Source organism: Macaca thibetana, chromosome 7 (assembly GCF_024542745.1).
Source record: "Macaca thibetana thibetana isolate TM-01 chromosome 7, ASM2454274v1, whole genome shotgun sequence".
Lineage (NCBI taxonomy): Eukaryota > Metazoa > Chordata > Mammalia > Primates > Cercopithecidae > Macaca > Macaca thibetana.
In genome coordinates this window covers 160800191-160819142 of record NC_065584.1, presented here as the reverse complement: position 1 = coordinate 160819142, position 18952 = coordinate 160800191, and the positions used below count along the sequence as shown (strand labels likewise).

Below are 18952 nucleotides of genomic sequence, written 5' to 3'. Positions count from 1 at the left end.
TTTGCTGGAGCTTGCTATGTGTTTTACTAAACTCAGTTTTCAAAAGGAGTTGCCAGGATTTTATGAATTGTTTTATTAATCCCAGAAATTTTTAAGGCTTTCTTAAGATCAAATGGTTAAGATAGACTGGCTCTTGGCACCCTTATTAGATAAGACTTCTGCCTTTTCATCTGTAAATTTAGTAGAAGGTTGTAGTTCAAAGAACAAAGTTCAGAATGTCTCTGCGATATTAATTAGAACAAAGTCCTCTTTACTTTGACTTTTGGCACTATACCATATGCTTTTAAACATCAAGAATTAGATTGATCTTTAGAAACACCTTAAAGCATGGAAATAGCAGCCTTGAAGCTTATAATAAAAGAACAGTTTAAAATGCATGAAACAACTCTTCTGTTTAGCTATGCATTTTGTTAACACTTTTTATTTTAGTAACCTTACTTCTGATAAAGATTCTTTATTAGTGTTCTTGGCAGTAACAACTGATACATCTTTCTTGACCTCACCATGCTTAGAATGAAACTTAAAAAGAGTATAAATTTTATTTAACCCTCACATTTTGCCAGATCACTGTGCTTACAATAAGCACACATGGCAGGATATGGTGATGAGACTATGGGAACATACTTACCTTCTCTCTGAGGTCTACTTTTCTTTACCTGAGTTTGTCTTACTGATTTGTGTCACATATCCAAGAGTAGAAACTACCTTTCAGAGCTAACTCAGGTTAGCTCATTGCTGTTCAAAGAAGCTGAAGGCTAATGAAAGGCAACGTATACTCTAAAGATTTTTCATTTCCTTCTTATACAATGAAGTTATACCAAATTATGCATTTGCTTCCAAATTTTGGTTATCCTTTTGATTACTGTCTTTATCATCCATTATTTTCTTTGGAAGGCAGCTGGCAAATACTCCATTATGTCATCAGTAAGAGTTCATTTTCTACATAGGAATACCATGCAGAGTAACAACTGTGACTTTTGCCCAGCTCTAATACTTAACTTCTTTTGTCAGGAAGTGAACTGATGCTGGCTTCTCTTTGTCTTATTCCAAGTTGGGGCATGAGATTTTCCCTGCATTAGAAGGTTGTTGAGACCTGAAGCCTGGGAAGGTAAGATGCCAGCATGAATACTGTCCGTTGAGAACTGTGGTTTAATTGAGTGTCTGGTGATTTAAGAGTGTAAGTCTTTCCAGCTGTTCCTGGTTTATGGTCCTGAACCCTTAAAGTTTTACCAAAACATGAACAGTGAAACACTTCTACAATGGAAAGGCCCATTAACATATTATTTATAATATTTAAACATAATTTTATGTTTATTGAAATTGTTACTTAAAATTTAAGAAAGGAAAAATTGACACATAACAATTTCTATGTATAGATACTTTGTATACACAAGTCTATATGTATCATAAAATGATAAACTAAGAAAAACATATATGTACTTTTTGTTTGTAGTTTTACTTTTTCTTCTGATTTTTTAATATAATAGACTTTTTATTTACTTATTTTTGTTTGTTTTGAGACAGGGATCTTGCTATGTTGCCCAGGCTGGTCTCAAACTCCTGGCCTCAAGCCAACTACCCACCTCTGCCTCCCATGTAACTGAGATTACACACTCAGCTGCACGCCAGTGTACCCAGCACTAGACTTTTTTTTTCTGAGATGGAGTCTTGCTCTGTTGCCAAGGCTGGAGTGCAGTGGCACAATCTTGGCTCACTGCAACTTCCGCCTCCCGGGTTCAAATGATTCTCCTGCCTCAGCCTCCTGAGTAGCTGGAATTACAGGCACCCACCACCATGTCCAGCTAATTTTTGTATTTTTAGTAGAGACGGGGTTTCACCATGTTGGCCAGGATGGTCTCGAACTCCTGACCTCATGTGATCTGCCCACCTCAGCCTCCCAAAGTGCTGGGATTACAGGTGTGAGCCACTGCACCCAGCCTTAGACTTTATTTTTTAGGTCAGTTTTAGATTTCCTCCCTGATCATTTTTTGAGGCCAGCAAAGTAAGGAGAGTAAAGACTTGAATCATATATTTTGTTAATATGGAGAAAAAAGACAACATTAAGCAAATCAACGAATTATAAAGTTTTGTCTCAGTACTTTCATGACTCAACCAGCATTCTATGGGTGTTTTCCCCAAAAAGTCTCCATTGGAGAAGACTAGCGAATGCACACACTCAGTAATGAGGGTCAGGCGTTTACACTACTGTTGCTTACTCTCACCATTTGTTCAACATGCTTCTTCATTCACTGTGCCTTAGCTAGTTTTAGTAAATAAAATGTTTCCAATTTTCAGTGACTTACTTAAGCTAAGAAATTATAGTCCCTCACAATGAAATTATAAACAATATCCTTCCTAGTGACAAATATGGATTATTCTCTATGAAAACTTATTTATACCCAACATGTAGTACATTTAGATACAATATGTAGTTCGTTAGATACAATATGTAGTTCATTTCAGCATATAAGTTATCTGGGTAACAGTCAATCTTAAAAGAATCAGATTTTGCGGCCAGGCATGATGGCTCACACCTCTAATGCCAGCACTTTGGGAGGCCGAGGCAGGCGAATCACTTGAGGTCAGGAGTTTGAGGCCAGCCTGGACACATGGTGAAATCCTGTCTGTACTAAAAATACAAAAATTAGTTGGGTGTGGTGGTGCACACCTGTGGTCCCAGCTACTCAGGAAGCTGAAGCAGGAGAATCTCTTGAACTCAGAAGGCAGAGGTTGCTGTGAGCTGAGATCACACCATTTCACTCCAGCCTGAGCGACAAAAGCGAGACTCCATCTCAAAAAAAAAAAAAAAAATCTAAGATTTTGTTTCATAACTGGACTTAAATTTACTAATACATTTGACGTACTAATAATTATCAGTTTTTAATGGTGCTAATGTCATATAAATGTGATGTTAAACAACAAAAATGTTGTGAGATTGAATGTTAGCTAAATATCTCTACATATTAAGAATCTAATAAAGGCTTTAATAAAGTTACATTTATAGCACTAGCTAATAAAAGATGCAAAAGTCAGAAGCTAGTCGTCTTCTCTCACTGTTTCTTGGCCTATAAAAATCTGGTAGGGGTTTCATAGGATTTTGGCTACATTTGTGTGTTGTTATATGGCTGTGGATTTTTTTTTTTTTTGAGACGGAATCTCGCTTTGTCTCCAGGCTGGAGTGCAGTGGCATGATCTCAGCTCACTGCAACTTCCACCTCGCGGATTCAAGCAATTCCCTGCCTCAGCCTCCTGAGTAGCTGGGATTACAGGCGCCTGCCACCACACCTGGCAAATTTTTGTATTTTTAGTAGAGATGGAGTTTCACCATTTTGGCCAGGCTGGTCTTGAACTCCTGACCCTGTGATCTGCCCACCTTGGCCTCCCATGTTGCTGGAATTACTGGCGTGAGCCACCGCGCCCGGCTGACTTATTAAAGGGATCCAAGCCCGTGTTGTTTTATTGAACACGTCTAATAGTTTTATTTTTTATTTATTTTTTTCCATTTTTCGTAAGTTGCAAATTGAACTTTGATTGACACAGAGTGTCAAGTGGAAGCCAAATTTGACGTATGCCAATATTAGACTTTCTCTTTCCAGGATAGACCAGCCCAAGTGAAGTGGCACTGACATTGCATCTCCCTTTGGTTAGCGAAGTCTTTTATAATATTGTAAACATGGGTTTTTTTTTTTCCTGAGAAATGATAGCACATTTATTGATCACCATGCTCTTAAGCTTTTCTAGTTATAATTTTTCTTAGGTATTTTATTCCTCGTAAACACACTTGTATAGTGTGTTTCAGTGTTCAAAGCACTTTCAGACATTCTTGCTTGATTCTGACACTAGCCTTAGGAAATAGTTAAAAGCACGTGATGTTATTTTGATTTTACAGAGTCTTAAGTGACTTGCCCAAGATCATATAGCCAACAAGCATGGAAATAGGGTGAAGACACCAGTTTTTCCATTTCACAGTCCAATAATCTTTCTTGGAGCTAAATGGTGCTGTTTGTTTACGTGACTAAAAACTGAGTTATTTTACTCATGTGAAAGGCCTCCTATGTTGTAACAGCTTCCTTCAGTGCCATAGAATCGAATGAATGTATTTCATGTCAATGTATTCAACGTAGCTTCTGTGTTTGGGAGCAGATAATTGGCGGTCTTCAGCCAGAAAACAAATTTGTGTAACTTGCAGAATTCTGGAATTTCTCACCTACTGGAGTATTTGTACCTATTCCAGCGTCCATCTTCAATTCCAGGAAAACATGGGTGATCCCTTATTGCTTAGTATTCACCTCATTAGATGGCACAACTGTTTGCTACTTGGCAGTCTGTGCAGAAGTAAGGTCCAGAAGTAATTTAGCAAGAGAGTTACTTACATAAAGACTGAGAGCTACGTAGTTCTGGGTAAATGCTGGTGCAACATGACCTCTTTGTGTTTTGTGTAAATGCTGTGCTAGTACTACCAGTTGTCTATATCCACTTAACCCACATTTACTTTTGAAGGAGTCGATTAATTCTGTTTGCCTCAAATTTGATAATTGTGTCATCACCGAAGTCATAACATTTTCATAAATGAGCTAGAGCTTTAAAAGTAGAATCCTTGTACACAGTCATTGGTAGGCAGTGTTTACTTTTTTGTTTGGTAAATATCTGAAATTTTAAAATTCATTTTTAGATTAGCCAATCCAGTTCCTGGATAGTAATGTAATATTTGAATTTGTCTTTGCCTTTCCCTAGGTTCTGGTTTGACCTAACAGTGATAAGATTGTTTATCCTTTGATTTGCTTAAAATTACCATCAGGTTTCTACTTTCCCACAAGAGCACGTGATTGCTTTATCCCAGCTGTAAGACAATAGAACAACCTAGTGTTGCTTGGTTTACTTTGTATGCCTTTTTCTATTTGCATAAACCCTGATCTGATTACAAACTTGTATTTACACCACTCCCTTGACTCCTTCCAACTCAAAGTATTTATTGTCCAGTTAAAACATTTATGGTTAGTCATATAAGCTGGCTTATCTTTTCTTCTTTGAATTACTTTTTTTTTTTTTTTTTTTTTGAGATAGAATCTCGCCCTGTCGCCCAGGCAGGAGTGCAGTGGCGCAATCTCGGCTCACTGCAAGCTCCGCCTCCCAGGTTCACGCCATTCTCCTGGCCTCAGCCTGCAAGTAGCTGGGACTACAGGTACCTGCCACCATGCCTGGCTAATTTTTTTGTATTTTTAGTAAAGACGGGGTTTCACCGTGTTAGCTGGGATGGTCTTGATCTCCTGACCTCATGATCCGCCCGCCTTGGCCTCCCAAAGTGCTGGGATTACAGGCGTGAGGCACTGCGCCCGGCCTCTTTTTTCTTTCTTTCTTTTATTTTTATTTGAAATAGTATCTCACTGTGTTGTTCCAGCTGGAGTGCTGTGGTGCAATCATGGCTCACTACAGCCTTCACCTCAAGTGATTCTCCCACCTCAGCCTCTTGAGTAGCTGGGACTACAGGCGTGCGCCACCAGCCAGCTAATTTTTGTTATTTTTTGTAGAGATGGGGTCTCTACCATGTTGCCCAGGCTGGTCTCAAACTCCTGGGCTCAAGCCATCCTCCTGCCTCAGCCTCCCAAAGTGCTGGGATTATAGGCAGGAGCCACTGTATCCGGCCTGAATTTCAATCTTACTTGAACAGCCTGAAGTAATGAGTAATGAGTTTATAGCTTTTAAAAGAGATCTTCCTTATCAAAAATAATTATACTATCTCATTTCAGGATTACTTATCTATGGTTCTGGTTATTTTTTCGAGAATGGAAACTGAACCCCATCTTTAACATTATTTAAAAACTTGAGAGTTATTTTAAAAGCATGACAGGAATTGCTCTCATGGCTAAATTTTTTCCTTAAAAAACCTTTAGCAGTGACAAATAATTGTTGCCTACTTAATTCTATTTTAAAAAATAGAGGAATTATAGAAGGGTTTTATTTTATTTTTGTTATTTTCAAGATACTTTTGAAAACTGTTTAGCACCCAGTTTCTCTTACTGTGTGGAATGCTGCCCCTTTCCCTCTGTGTTTATTTTGTGATGGCACATGGATAGATTGTGATGGTGGTCTCTATGTGGACTTTCTACTGGTGCGTGTGTGTGTGTGTGTGTGTTCCATTTCCCTTTTGGGAAGCAGGAATTGGAGCTGGAAGAGAAAGAAACAAATTATTTTCATCTAATCTTTTTTCTCCTCAGCTTAACTGACTTAAACTATGGAAAAATTGGTAATTTATATTTAAAATTTATAAATTGTAATTTCCACTATATATATTTTTTATTTATATATATTTATATATAAATATATTTAAATGTATATTTAAATTAAATATTAAAATATATATATATATTTAAATATTATACTTTTTTATTTTTTATATTTTATAAATATAAATTTATATTTATACTTATATAATATATTTAAATATATATTTATATAATTTTTAAAATATATATATATATTTTTTGAGACAGGGTCTTGCTCTGTCACCTAGGCTGGTCTGCAGTGGCATGATCATAGCTCACTGCAACCTCAAACTCCTAGGCTTAAGCAATCTTCCCACCTCAGCCTGCAGAGTAGCTGGGACTACGGGTACCAACCATGCTTGGCTAATTTTTTTTTTTTTTTTTTTTTTTTTGAGATGGAGTCTTGCTCTGTCACCAGGCTGGATGTGCAGTGGCACGATCTCGGTTCAAACAATTCTCCCAGGTTCAAACAATTCTCCTGCCTCAGCCTCCCGAGTAGCTGTGACTACAGGCGTGCACCACCATATCCAGATAATCTTTGTATTTTTAGTAAAGATGGGGTTTCACCATGTGCCAGGATGGTTTCAATCTTGACCTCGTGATCTGCTCACCTTGGCCTCCCAAAGTGCTGGGATTACAAGTGTGAGCCACCATGCCCGGCCTAATTTTTTAACTTTTTGTAAAGACAGGATCTCACTGTATTGCCCAGATGGATCTTGAACTCCTGGCCCCAAGCGATCCTCTTTCCTCAGCTTCCCAAAGTGCTGGGAGTAGAGGTGTGAGTCACTGTGCCTGGCCCTCCAAAATATTTTTACTTTCATTTAAGTTTGCACTGATATGCTATCCTTACTTTCCCTATGTCCCCTTAATCTTATCTTTATGGTAGTTTAAGAGAATCTAGACTGCTGCTTTGCTTAACTGATACCTCCCCTGGAAGCTATCACCAATCACATCACTGCCTCACATTGAGTAGGACTTGAAGTTCATGAAACATCTTTAATATGCTCATCTAACTCAAATTGATCCTTTGTGCTATATCTTGATATTCTTTTCTCTTATTTATTTGTATACTGCTTTATTAGACTATCACATTAGTTGTCAAAGCTAGTAGTTAATTCACATGTTGATTTTCTAGGCCTGTATCCTTATTATTCTAAGGTGGAAGAAACAGAGATAAAATTTCTAAATACCTACCTAAACTGGAAAGGAATAAGGAAGAGAATTAATTTAGTAGAATCAACCTTTCTATTCTTGACAAAATCTGGTTAAAACAAACTGGTTTTATACACACATACACTTTTTTACACAGAATTATTGCTGAGTATAGTGTTGTCCAACTTGACTTCATAACTTTTTGGGTTGCTTTATAAATATTCGTTAATATTAAAGTGTTTTTTATTTTAAATGCTACTATGTTGAAATTGATCTGGTGCCAAACAGTGTCATTCTTGTTAATTTATATCAATCTCTGTTTTATAATCCTTTGAACATATTAACAAGGAAAAAGGAATGATTGGTAATACCAAATATTATGGTTCTTTGTTATATAGTTTTAGAGAGCTACAGGTAATTGGCTATAAAATATTTGGTTGGCAGTGGAGAATATTTTTAAAATTCTATAAAAAAAAGTAATAAGGAGTAGAACTACCAGATATTCAAATATATTATAAAGTAATAGTATTGAAACAGTGTGGCAAAGGCCTCAGATTAGATGGTATAGATCACTGAAGAATAGAAATAAATGCTGTTATTTATGTAAATCTGACATATGTTAAAGGAGGCACTGTTAAACAGTAGGTCATGGATTGATTATTTAATAAATGGGGTTGGAATAATCAGTTAGCAGTTTTAAGGAAAAATGCATTTAGATCATTATACCAGATACAACAAAAAGTAAATTTTTGATAAAGTATGGACATTTATATGATTGAAAATCTAGAAGATAAAAACACTGCATACTCTGTAATTCTCTGGAGTTCCTAAGCAATTGGAAAACTGGAAAAAGAAGATAGTAAAAATTTGTTTTATTATAACAAATTTGCATTTGTTTTGTTGTAACTGTAGATCTGTGAGCATTATAGGAAAACCTGTCTATTCCACGTTCACAATCTGAAAATTAGTCTCCTTTTTTCTTCACGTCATCTGGAAACTGTTTTTCTTCCAAACTAGCTAATGAAACACAGAATGCAATTCTTTATCTAAAATTGTATTCTGTAGGTGTATTGAAAACTATACAGGAGCTCGTTGTGAAGAGGTTTTTCTCCCAAGCTCCAGCATCCAAACTAAAAATAACCTGTTTGAAGCTTTCATGGCGTTGGCAGTCCTAATAACACTTATCATTGGAGCCTTCTACTTCCTTTGCAGGTAAGCAAAATAGAAACATGCTTTTGAGAAAACTAATGCATAAAGTAGTTATTCCACTAAATAATTAATATGCCCTTAGTTCTCGATATTTTTCCAGATACTGCATTATGTTTAGTTATCTCTTTAATACAGTTTTTGTTATTAATGTCATTTTTGAAAGGATCTTAATAAGCAGTCTCAATTTATTCTTTGTTACTGTTGTCAATATTTACCTTGACTTATCTAAACTATTAAGGTAGACCCATACTCACTATAGCAAATATGCCAGAAGTACCTGAATATTTGGGTTAGGTGTATTTAAAGTAAATTTTGTATGTGAAAGAAAAGGAACAACTTATGCAATACTGTACATGTAAGCTTAAGACATATGGTTAATATGCAGGGTCAGCTACTTAGTGCCCACTATGTGCTAGGCATAAAGAATACAATAGTGAACAAAATAGACATGTTTCCTAACTTCAGAGATATTTAAATCAATTTGGAGAGACAGACAAAAAGGCAATTAATTTGGGGAAACTGGTAATTCACAAGAGAGACAAAAGAAAAAACTACTTGCATGAAGCAATTATATGCACTGAAGATTACTTTCATTCATTTGTTTTGATTTTCAATTGTTTTTGAAATTTTGTAAAAGTAAGTAAACATAGAATTTAGTAAGTCCAGGAGTTATCTGGCATAACTGTCATCATTAATTTTATTAAACTCATACTGAATTCTATCATAGATACTTGTGAAAATGGAGCTGAAGGTAATCATAAAAGAGAGACAAGTGAGCTTGAGAAGTTTGTATGCTAAGAAAGGTAACATGTAGGTAAAATAGTATCTTGTTAGATCCTGATTTCTTAACTACTTTACATCAAGGAATAATTAAAAATTGGAGGAAATCAGCTTTTTAAAAATATGTGGTATTAAATAGTTTATTCCAAAACATATCATTTAAGCAATCTGGTAGATTTTATTTCTCCTAATTTTAGCATCTGACTACTTCAGATACAAAAGTTTAAATATAAGCCCATTGTATCAGATTGCATTTCTGAGGGATGGCCATAGGATATCTCTCATTCCCACATACTCTTCTGTAGTGTGACCTTGCCACTCATCCTTCAAGAGGTAGAGTCTATTGCTATAGATTCCTTGAATCTACGCAGGCACTATGACTGCCTTGATCATAGAATACTTGGGATGCTGCCTCATAGAATCAGCCGCCATGTTGTAAGAAGCCTAAACAGTAGGAAGAACTAGCCCCAGCTGAACTTCCAGCCAACAGTCAGCCTCAACTGCCCACCATTTTAATGAGCCATCCCAGACATTCAGCTCATTCGAACCTTTAATTGACTCCTGACTTAGCTGCCAGTTTACTGCAACTACACAGAGACCCCAAGCAAAAGATGCCCAGCTGTCAACCCACAGAATCATGAGACAAAGTTTTTTTATCCCCCAAGTTTGGGGTGGTATGTTATGCATAAGTAGATAACCAGAATACCCATCTTTGGAATTAGGTTTATGCTTGACTTTAAATGTATCTATGTTTGGAAAGCTGAATAATGATCTATTCTATCCCTCTAAACATTTTGTCAGTCAAATATGGTAAGGGGAAGACCAATACCTACTTCCCTCATTAATCACTCTGGTGCCAGTTTGGAGATATAGTTTCCATCTGTTATTGATTGGATGATGAATTCTGTTTAATTCATTATCATTAATATGTCAGGATAGTCTAGGTTTGGCTGCAGTAACTACCAACCCTAATAGTTTAGTGGCTTAATAAACAGAAGATTATTTCTCACTTATTATAGGTAATTAGTATGGATTGGCAAGCAGGGCTTTGCTAATGATAGTCACTTAAGGACTCAAACTGTTGGAGCAAACACCATCTTGAGTGCTGCTGGTTGTCATAACAGAGGGAAAAGAAAGCTCTGGAAGTTCTCACACTTAAATTGAAATGATCTGTCCCAGAAGTGACACACATCACTACTGACATAACTCACTAGCCAGAAGGAGTTTCATGGTCCTCCTCAATTATAAGAGGTGGCTGGACATGGTAGCTCATGCCTGTATTCCCAAATGAGAGGATTGCTTGAGCCCAGGAGTTTGAGACCAGCCTGGGCAAGATTGCAAGACCCTGTCTCTACAAAATGAAAAATAAAAAATATTAGCAGGGCATGGTGGTACACATCTGTATTCCCAGCTACTCAGGAAATGGAAGCAGGAGGATCCCGCAAGCCCAGGAGTTTGAGATGCAGTGAGCTGTGATTATGCCATTGCACTCCAACCTGGAAAAGAGAACAAGACCCCCGTCTCTTATTTTATATGGATAGATTAAATAGATAATATTTATTTGTATGTTTATATATTTATATTATTTACATATATGTAAAATAAGAGATGTATAATATATCCAAGTGTCAGGAAATGCAATTCAACCATATGACCATAAGGTTAAGAGACAGAAATACATATCTAACATAGTGACCAAAAGATTTATAAGAATATCTACTATTCCACTGGGAATTGTGAAGAGTGATTTGTGTGATATTAAATCCATAGGATTTGGGCCAGGTGCCGTGGCTCATGCCTGTAATCCTGCCAAGGTGGGAGGACTACTTGAGACCAGGAGTTTAACACCAGCCTGGACAACATAGTGAGACCCCGTGTGTACAAAACAAAACTTTTTTAAAATTATCCAGGTGTGGTAACACATGCATGTAGTCCTAGCTGCTTGGGAGGCTGAGATGGAAAGATCACTTGAGCCCAGGAATGAGAGGCTGCAGTAAGCCATGACTGCACTACTGCACTCCTGCCTGGGTGTGAGAGCAAGATCCTGTCTCTTAACAAGATAAATAAATAAACAAATTAATGGAACTTTAATATTGTTGTAGTTGCCCCCAAATGAAATTCCTTTGCTAACCCATTGAGTTTGTGAAGGGCATAGTATATTGTACCCTACAGGTGTTCAATGCCCCAGAGCAGCAAAGTTTCAGAAAGGAGTCCTTCTAAGCCATAGCTGCTCTGCAGACTTGAGCCAGAACTTGGAAATATTTCTAGTCTGAAGTACCCTGTCGCAGGCTAAATAATACCTTTTGAGTGAAAGTATAGGTATAATAGAAGCAAAAGAGTATATATATAAGAACAAGAGGTGGTGTTGAATACAAGAGAAAAGAAACCTCCAATCACAAACATTATATGGGTCTCCATCCTGAATTCACACTATCTGAATGTCTTGGGGTAAAAAGTTAAGAATATAAAATAGTCTAGGCTGGTAATGTCATCAGATGGTTGGCAGAAACAAATACAAATCAATTCTTGAAGAGCCTACTTTTATCCTTTACCTTAAAAAGCATCTCACAGTATGAAAAGATTACCAAAAGTAGAATAAAAGAGGCACAATTTATTAAAACTAGCAGAAACAATAGGTAGTAGGGTAAGATATTCAGAAATCTGTATTTATTGGAAGAATCAGACACATGCTATAAAATAAGTATGTTTAATATGTATCAAAAAATAAGTGAGAGGTGGCCGAGCACGGTGGCTCACGTCTGTAATCCCAGCACTTTAGGAAGCCGAGGTGGGTGGATCGCGAGGTCAGGAAATTGAGACCATCCTGGCTAACACGGTGAAACACCGTCTCTACTAAAACAAAAAATTAGCCGAGTGTGGTGGCGGGCGCCTGTAGTCCCAGCTGCTCGGGAGGCTGAGGCAGGAGAATGGCATGAACCCAGGAGGCGGAGCTTGCAGTGAGCTGCACTCCAGTCTGGGCGAGAGAGCAAGACTCCGTCTCAAAAAAAATAAAAAAGGAAAATAAAATAAAATAAGTGAGGGCTTAGAAATAAGCAAATTTGGGCCGGGCGCGGTGGCTCAAGCCTGTAATCCCAGCACTTTGGGAGGCCGAGACGGGCGGATCACGAGGTCAGGAGATCAAGACCATCCTGGCTAACACGGTGAAACCCCATCTCTACTAAAAAATACAAAAAAAAAACTAGCCGGGCGAGGTGGCGGGCGCCTGTAGTCCCAGCTACTCGGGAGGCTGAGGCAGGAGAATGGCGTAAACCCGGGAGGCGGAGCTTGTAGTGAGCTGAGATCCGGCCACTGCACTCCAGCCTGGGCGACAGAGCCAGACTCCCTCTCAAAAAAAAAAAAAAAAGAAATAAGCAAATTTGGCAAAGATCAAAACAGATCTCCAATGAATGAAATATAATTTTTAAAAATTCAGTACATATCTTAGTTCAATAAATTTTTTAAATTTAGTATATGTCTTTAAACAGCAGTTTAAACACAATAAATTTATTAATGAATTGGAAAATAGATAGGAAAAAATTACCCAGAGGGTAATCCTAAGAGAAAAAGAAATGGAAAATATTGAAGAGAAGTCAAGAAGCGTGGTGACCAGAGTGTGTGCCTACCTTATGTTTAATTGGAATTCCAGAAGAAAAGAGAGACTGGGGCAGAGGCAGTGTTTGAAAAAGTAATGGCAGAGACCTTTTCAGAACTGATGAAAGTTACCCACAGATGTTAGAAGCCCAACAAATCTAAAACAGGATAAATAAAAATAAATTTACATATGAGTGCAACATAGTGGAATTGTAGAACACCAGTTCTAAAGGTGACATCACAAAAGCAGAAAAGAATGGCAGATTATCGTCAAAGATGCAACAATTAAACCAACAGCTGACTTCTCAGTTGGAAAGAAGCAAAACTAGAAGACAGAGCAGTGATATTTTCAATATGCTGAGAGAAAGCAGTTAACCCCAAATTTCTGTGGCAGTGAAAACATCTCTCAGGGAATGAGGGTAAGATGAAGATAACTTTTAATCAAACTTTGAGAGAGTTATCCCTCAGTAAACCTTCTGCCTGAAGGATATATGTCAGGGAAAAGGAAGTTGATCCTATATGGCATGTGTGAAATGCAAGAAAGAACAGAGAAAGCTATTAATATGTGAATATCAAAACAAATATTGTATAAATTATAACAATAATATTATCCTATGTATTTTTTTAAAAGGAATTAAAACACATGATAGCAAATAAGTTGAAAGGATTGTAATTGAAGTGTACTAAGGTCTTTGTATGGGGGGGAGGATAAATATATAAGTTAATTTTGATCTTGATATTTTAAGATGAATATTAAAATGTCTAGGGTAACACATAATAGAAAATCAAAGTGTATAATTTCCAAATTAGCAGAAGGACAAAAATGGAATTAAAAATAACCAGTTAGTTAAAAATAAATTAAAAAAAAAGAAAGCTAGAAAACAGGATAAATAGAAAGCGTTACATAAGATCTAGGCTGTTCTGTAGTGACCATGTGAACTTGGAAATGCGCTTTCAAGAATGAAATTGTTTTCTGTAATAGTTTTTGGTCCATTAGTGGTTGAAATTGCTTTAAACTGAGGGCCTTTTGAACTTTAGTAACTAATTAGTGCCATCATTGAATGAGGTCCAAAATGATACCCCACTAATGCTAAAATCTGGGCTAGAATCAATAGTGTCTCAGGAATAGGAGCAAGTTTGCTTTTAGAAAATACACATCATTTTGCAATGGTAAAAGCAGTTTTGAATTCATTTTCATTAATGTAAGCTAAAACTGCATATAGACATATTGAAAAAAATGAAATCAACTGTACATTCCAAAATCTATCATGATTACATAAATTACAACCTATATTAGTTGATCAAATGACTGAAAAACCTGATGTACTGTTACCTCAAAAATGTCCAAAATTACTTTTTAAAATGCCATTACTAGAATAGTTGACTAAAGCTACTCCATGTCACATAAGGGTCACAACTGATAATGAAAGCTAACCTCTTTAAAAAGGGCACAAAAATTGCACTAATATACAGCAGCTTTGCTGTTGTCTTAAAGGAAAAAGACCAGGCGGCATCATCAGCATCTGAATGATGACCTACATGCACTAATGGATGTGTTAAATAGTGGGAACAGTTTTAAAGCACCACTGACAATTTCAGGTAGTTGTGGAAAGAAAATAAACCATCAAATAGTCAAGTTTGTACTTTCATTTGAATGCCATGATGTGTTGTAAAAAGGGGGAAGAAGGGAAAATAAAAAAACAACCTTCTTTCTAGGTTTTCTGACATGTTTTCCTATTACTCATTTTCCATTTTTATGTTTCTCTCCTCTCTAGTGTCAGGAAGGGCCACTTTCAGAGAGCCAGTTCAGTCCAGTATGATGTCAGCCTGGTAGAGACGAGCAGTACCAGTGCCCACCACAGTGAGTAAACTCAAAACAAATGCTTATTTTAAAACCCTAGACGAGACTGTTGTTGTTAGATATAGGGATTTGTATTTAGATCTATCCAGAAAAAAAAGCCTGAGCCTAAATTTTTCTATGGGTTTTTTTGTTGTTGTTGTTGTTTTTGTTTTTTTTGGCCAGGTACCCTTTTTTACATAAAAATGAATTTATTATCAGTATGACACAAATCACATTTTTTTCCCAAAGAAAACAATGTTATCTCAATATATTAAATTCTGGTGTTAGCTCTAATGTGCTACACAGATATAAGGGACCGGTTTCTCAGAAATATTTTGAAATGAGCTAGCATATGGGGAGGAAGAAGAGTTTTGCCTGTAGAGATCAGCAAATCTTTGGGTAACTTGTAGACAAATTGATGTTTTAAAATTGTCTTGAGACTTCTGGCCAAGATGGAGTAACAGGCACTGGATTTATTTCCTTCTACTTAAAACAACAAAAAATGGACAAAATATATGAAGCATTAAAATTTATGAAGACAGCTGGGCGCGGTGGCTCATGCCTGTAATCCCAGCACTTTGGGAGGCCGAGGTGGGTGGATCATGAGGTCAGGAGATCGAGACCATCCTGGCCAACATGGTGAAACCCCGTCTCTACTAAAAATACAAAAATATTAGCCGGGCGTCGTGGTGGTGGGCACCTGTAGTCCCAGCTGCTCGGGAGGCTGAGGCAGGAGAATAGTGTGAACCTGGGAGACGGAGCTCGTAGTGAGCCGAGATCACGACACTGCACTCCAGCCTGGGCAACAGAGTGAGACTCCATCTCAAAAAAAAAAAAAAAAAATTATGAAGACATTGCTATCAGTCATCAAAGGAACCATGAACCCTGAGAGATGGGAAATAGACTAGGTGAGCCAATGATTGCCTTAGATTACTGCCTGGAGAGGATTTCCAGGCTTTTGTGCAAGGTTGGGGACCCCAGGCTGAGTTTGGCAGACTCCGAGTTGAGATGATGGAGCTAAGAGTCCAAAAAGATCAAGGTGACTATATTGTGCTGAGGAGAGTCCTAGAAAAAAGAGAGCTGTATGAAGAGAGAACTCCAGAGATCTTCAAGTATTCAACTGAGTACTAATCAGGGCATGTGTGGCAGGAAAATACTTGAGGTTGTAGAAAAAATCACCTGAAGGATTAGAGGTACCCAGTATTCACACAGGGCCAGGAAAAGTGTCCGTTCCCACTGAGACTGAAAATCTCATTATTCACGTGGCACTGGGTAGAGTACACAGAAAGGTGTTTCCCTGATAGTGGGGAATAACTAGCCCTAGATTAAGCACTGCTCCAGTCCTGTCTAATAAATTGTAAAAGCCTGAGCTGAGAGAATCAAATTGTTTCCAAATAACTATATCCTAGATCAAAGCTCAACAATGCTGAAAACATCTAGTACCCAACAGGTGAAATTAATAATGTTTCACATCCAGTAAAATTACCAACCTCCAAAGAGGCAGCAAATGTGCTCAAAATGAGAAATATTAAGAAACCGAAAGCTGGGCATGGTGGCTCATACCTGTAATCCCAGCACTTTGGGAGGCCGAGGCAGGTGGATCACTTGAGGTCAGGAGTTCGAGACCAGCCTGGCCAACATGGTGAAACCCCATCTCTACTAAAATACAAAAAAAAAAAAGGCAGTGATGGGCACCTATAATCCCAGCTACTCGGGAGGCTGAGGCAGGAGAATCGCTTGAACCAAGGAAGTGGAGGTTGAAGTGAGCCGAGATTGTACGATTGCACTCCAGTCTGGGCAACAGAGCAAGATTCTGTCTCAAAAAAGAAAGAAAGAAAGAAAGAAAGAGAGAAAGAAAGTGAGAGAGAGAGAGAGGGAGAGAGGGAGGGAGGGAGGGAGGAAGGAAGGAAGGAAATTGAAATTGAAACAGACGTTAGAAATCCCAGGTAAGCATAGTTATTATAAATGTGTTACATAGATTCAAAAGTTAAGTAGAAACATAGAATATATATTTTTTAAAGGACCCAAACTGAACTTCCAGAGATGAAAACTAGTGTCTGAGATAAAAAACAAAACAAAACAAAAACTGGATGGTATTAACAGCAGATTACACACAATAGAAAATATTGGTGAACTTGAAGATATAGCAATAGAAACTAAGAAAAAAAGAAATGCAGAAAGAAAAATTTTTAAATGAGAAGAGCATCAGTGAGCTGTGCGACAACTGCAGGTGGCATAATGTTGAGTCCCTGAAGGAGATAAGAGAGAAGAGGGAACAGAAAAAATATCTGAAGAAATAAGAGTCAAAAATTTTTCCAGATTTAATAAAAATGATCAATTCACCCATATAAAAAGTTCAACAAAGGCCGGGCACTCTGGCTCACACCTGTAATCCCAGCATTTTGGGAGGCTGAGGCAGGAGGATCACTTGAATTGAAGAGTTTGAGACCAGCCTGGGAAACATAGTGAGACCTCATCTCTACAAAAAAGAAACAAAATTAGCTGGGCATGATGGTGCATATCTGTAGTCCCAGCTACTTGGGAGGTGGGAGAATTGCTTGAGCCCAGGAGGTCAAGGCTGCAGGGAGCCAAGATTGTGCTCCTGCATTCCAGCCTGAGTGACAAAGTAATAAACCAAGACACATCATAATCTAATTGCTCAGAACCAGTGATAAAGTCTTAAAGGCAGCTAGAAAAAGACACATTACAGACAGAGAATAAAGCTAAGGATTTCAGCAGGCATTTTTCAGAAATAACACACCTTAAAAGAGTGGAACAACAAACAATGTATTGTAAAAAGTAAACCTATAATTCTACATCCAGCAAAAATATCTTTCAAACACAAGGCAAAATAGGCAAATCAATCTTGGAAAAGATGAACAAAGTTAGGAGACTCACACTTCCTAATTTCTAAACTTACTATGAAGCTGCAGTAATCATGGCAAAGTAGTGCTGGCATAAGGATAGACGTATAGATGAATGGAATACAATTGAGAGTTCAGACATACCTTCTTACATTTATAGTAAATGCATTTTTTATAGGGTGCAAGACAATTCAGTGGGGGGTAATAATAGTCTTTTCAACAAATGGTGCTGGAAAAACTGGATATCCACTCACAAAAGAATGGATTTAAACCCTTACTTCATATCATATATAAAAATTAACTCAAAATGGATCAAAGATCTAAATGTAAGAACTAAAACCATATAACTCTTAATAGAATAGGTGTCAATCTTCATAACTTTGGATTAGGCAATGGATTCTGAGTTATGATTCTAAAAGTACAAGCAACAAAATAAAAAATATGTAAACTGGATTCATCAACATTAAAAACAAAAAACTTTCATGCTTCCAAGGATACCCTCAAGAAAGTGAAAAGACAATCTACTTCTGAGAGAAAATTTTTTTAATCATAAGTATGAGACTTATACATATGATCTGAAATACATATATGTATTTGAATATATAAACAACATTTACAACTTAATGAAGAAACAACTCATTTTAAAAATGAGCAAAGGATTGGAAAAGAGTTCTCCAAATAATATGTACAAATGACTAGTAATCCCATGAAAAGACAATCATCGTTAGCCATCAGGAAATGATGATCAAAACCATAATGAAACCAAGTGTGGTGGCATACTTCTGTAGTCCCAGCTATTGGGAGGCCGAGGTGGAGGATCACTTGAGTCCAGGAGTTTGAGGCCAGCCTGGGCAACATAGCAAGACCCCATCTCTAAAAAAAAAAACTTTGGGGAGGGTGAAAAAAGGAAAAAAAAATGTACATGAATGTTCATAGCACATTAGCCAAAAAGTAGAAATTAATCAAATGTCCATCAGCTGATAAATAGATAAATAAAATGTATTATATTCCTACTATGGAATATTATTCAGCAGGAAATAGAAATGAAGTAGTAATATATGCTGCAACATGGATGGACTTTGAAAACAATATGCTGAAGTAAAGGAGCCAGTCATAAAGGAACACATATTTTATGATAACATTTATATGAAATGCCCAGAACAAGCAAATCTATAGAGACAGACAGTAGATTGTTTGCCTAGGATTGGAGGAAATGGGGGGATGTTGGGAAGTGATGGCTAAGGGATGTGGGC

At 37.1% G+C, this 18952-nt stretch overlaps 1 protein-coding gene across 3 annotated transcripts in view; it reads left to right on the top strand.

Moving 5' to 3' along the window:
- NRG4 (neuregulin 4) overlaps positions 1–18952 on the top strand; it is a 123683-nt gene that overhangs the window by 85562 nt on the left and 19169 nt on the right. For all 3 annotated transcript variants that reach the window (XR_007727689.1, XM_050799917.1, XM_050799918.1), the window contains 2 exons: positions 8481–8627; positions 14777–14856. Coding sequence is in view for 2 of the 3 variants with exons in the window: in XM_050799917.1 (XP_050655874.1) it covers positions 8481–8627; positions 14777–14856 (227 nt within the window). In the remaining variant the exon portion in view is untranslated. The remainder of the gene's footprint in view (positions 1–8480; positions 8628–14776; positions 14857–18952) is intronic.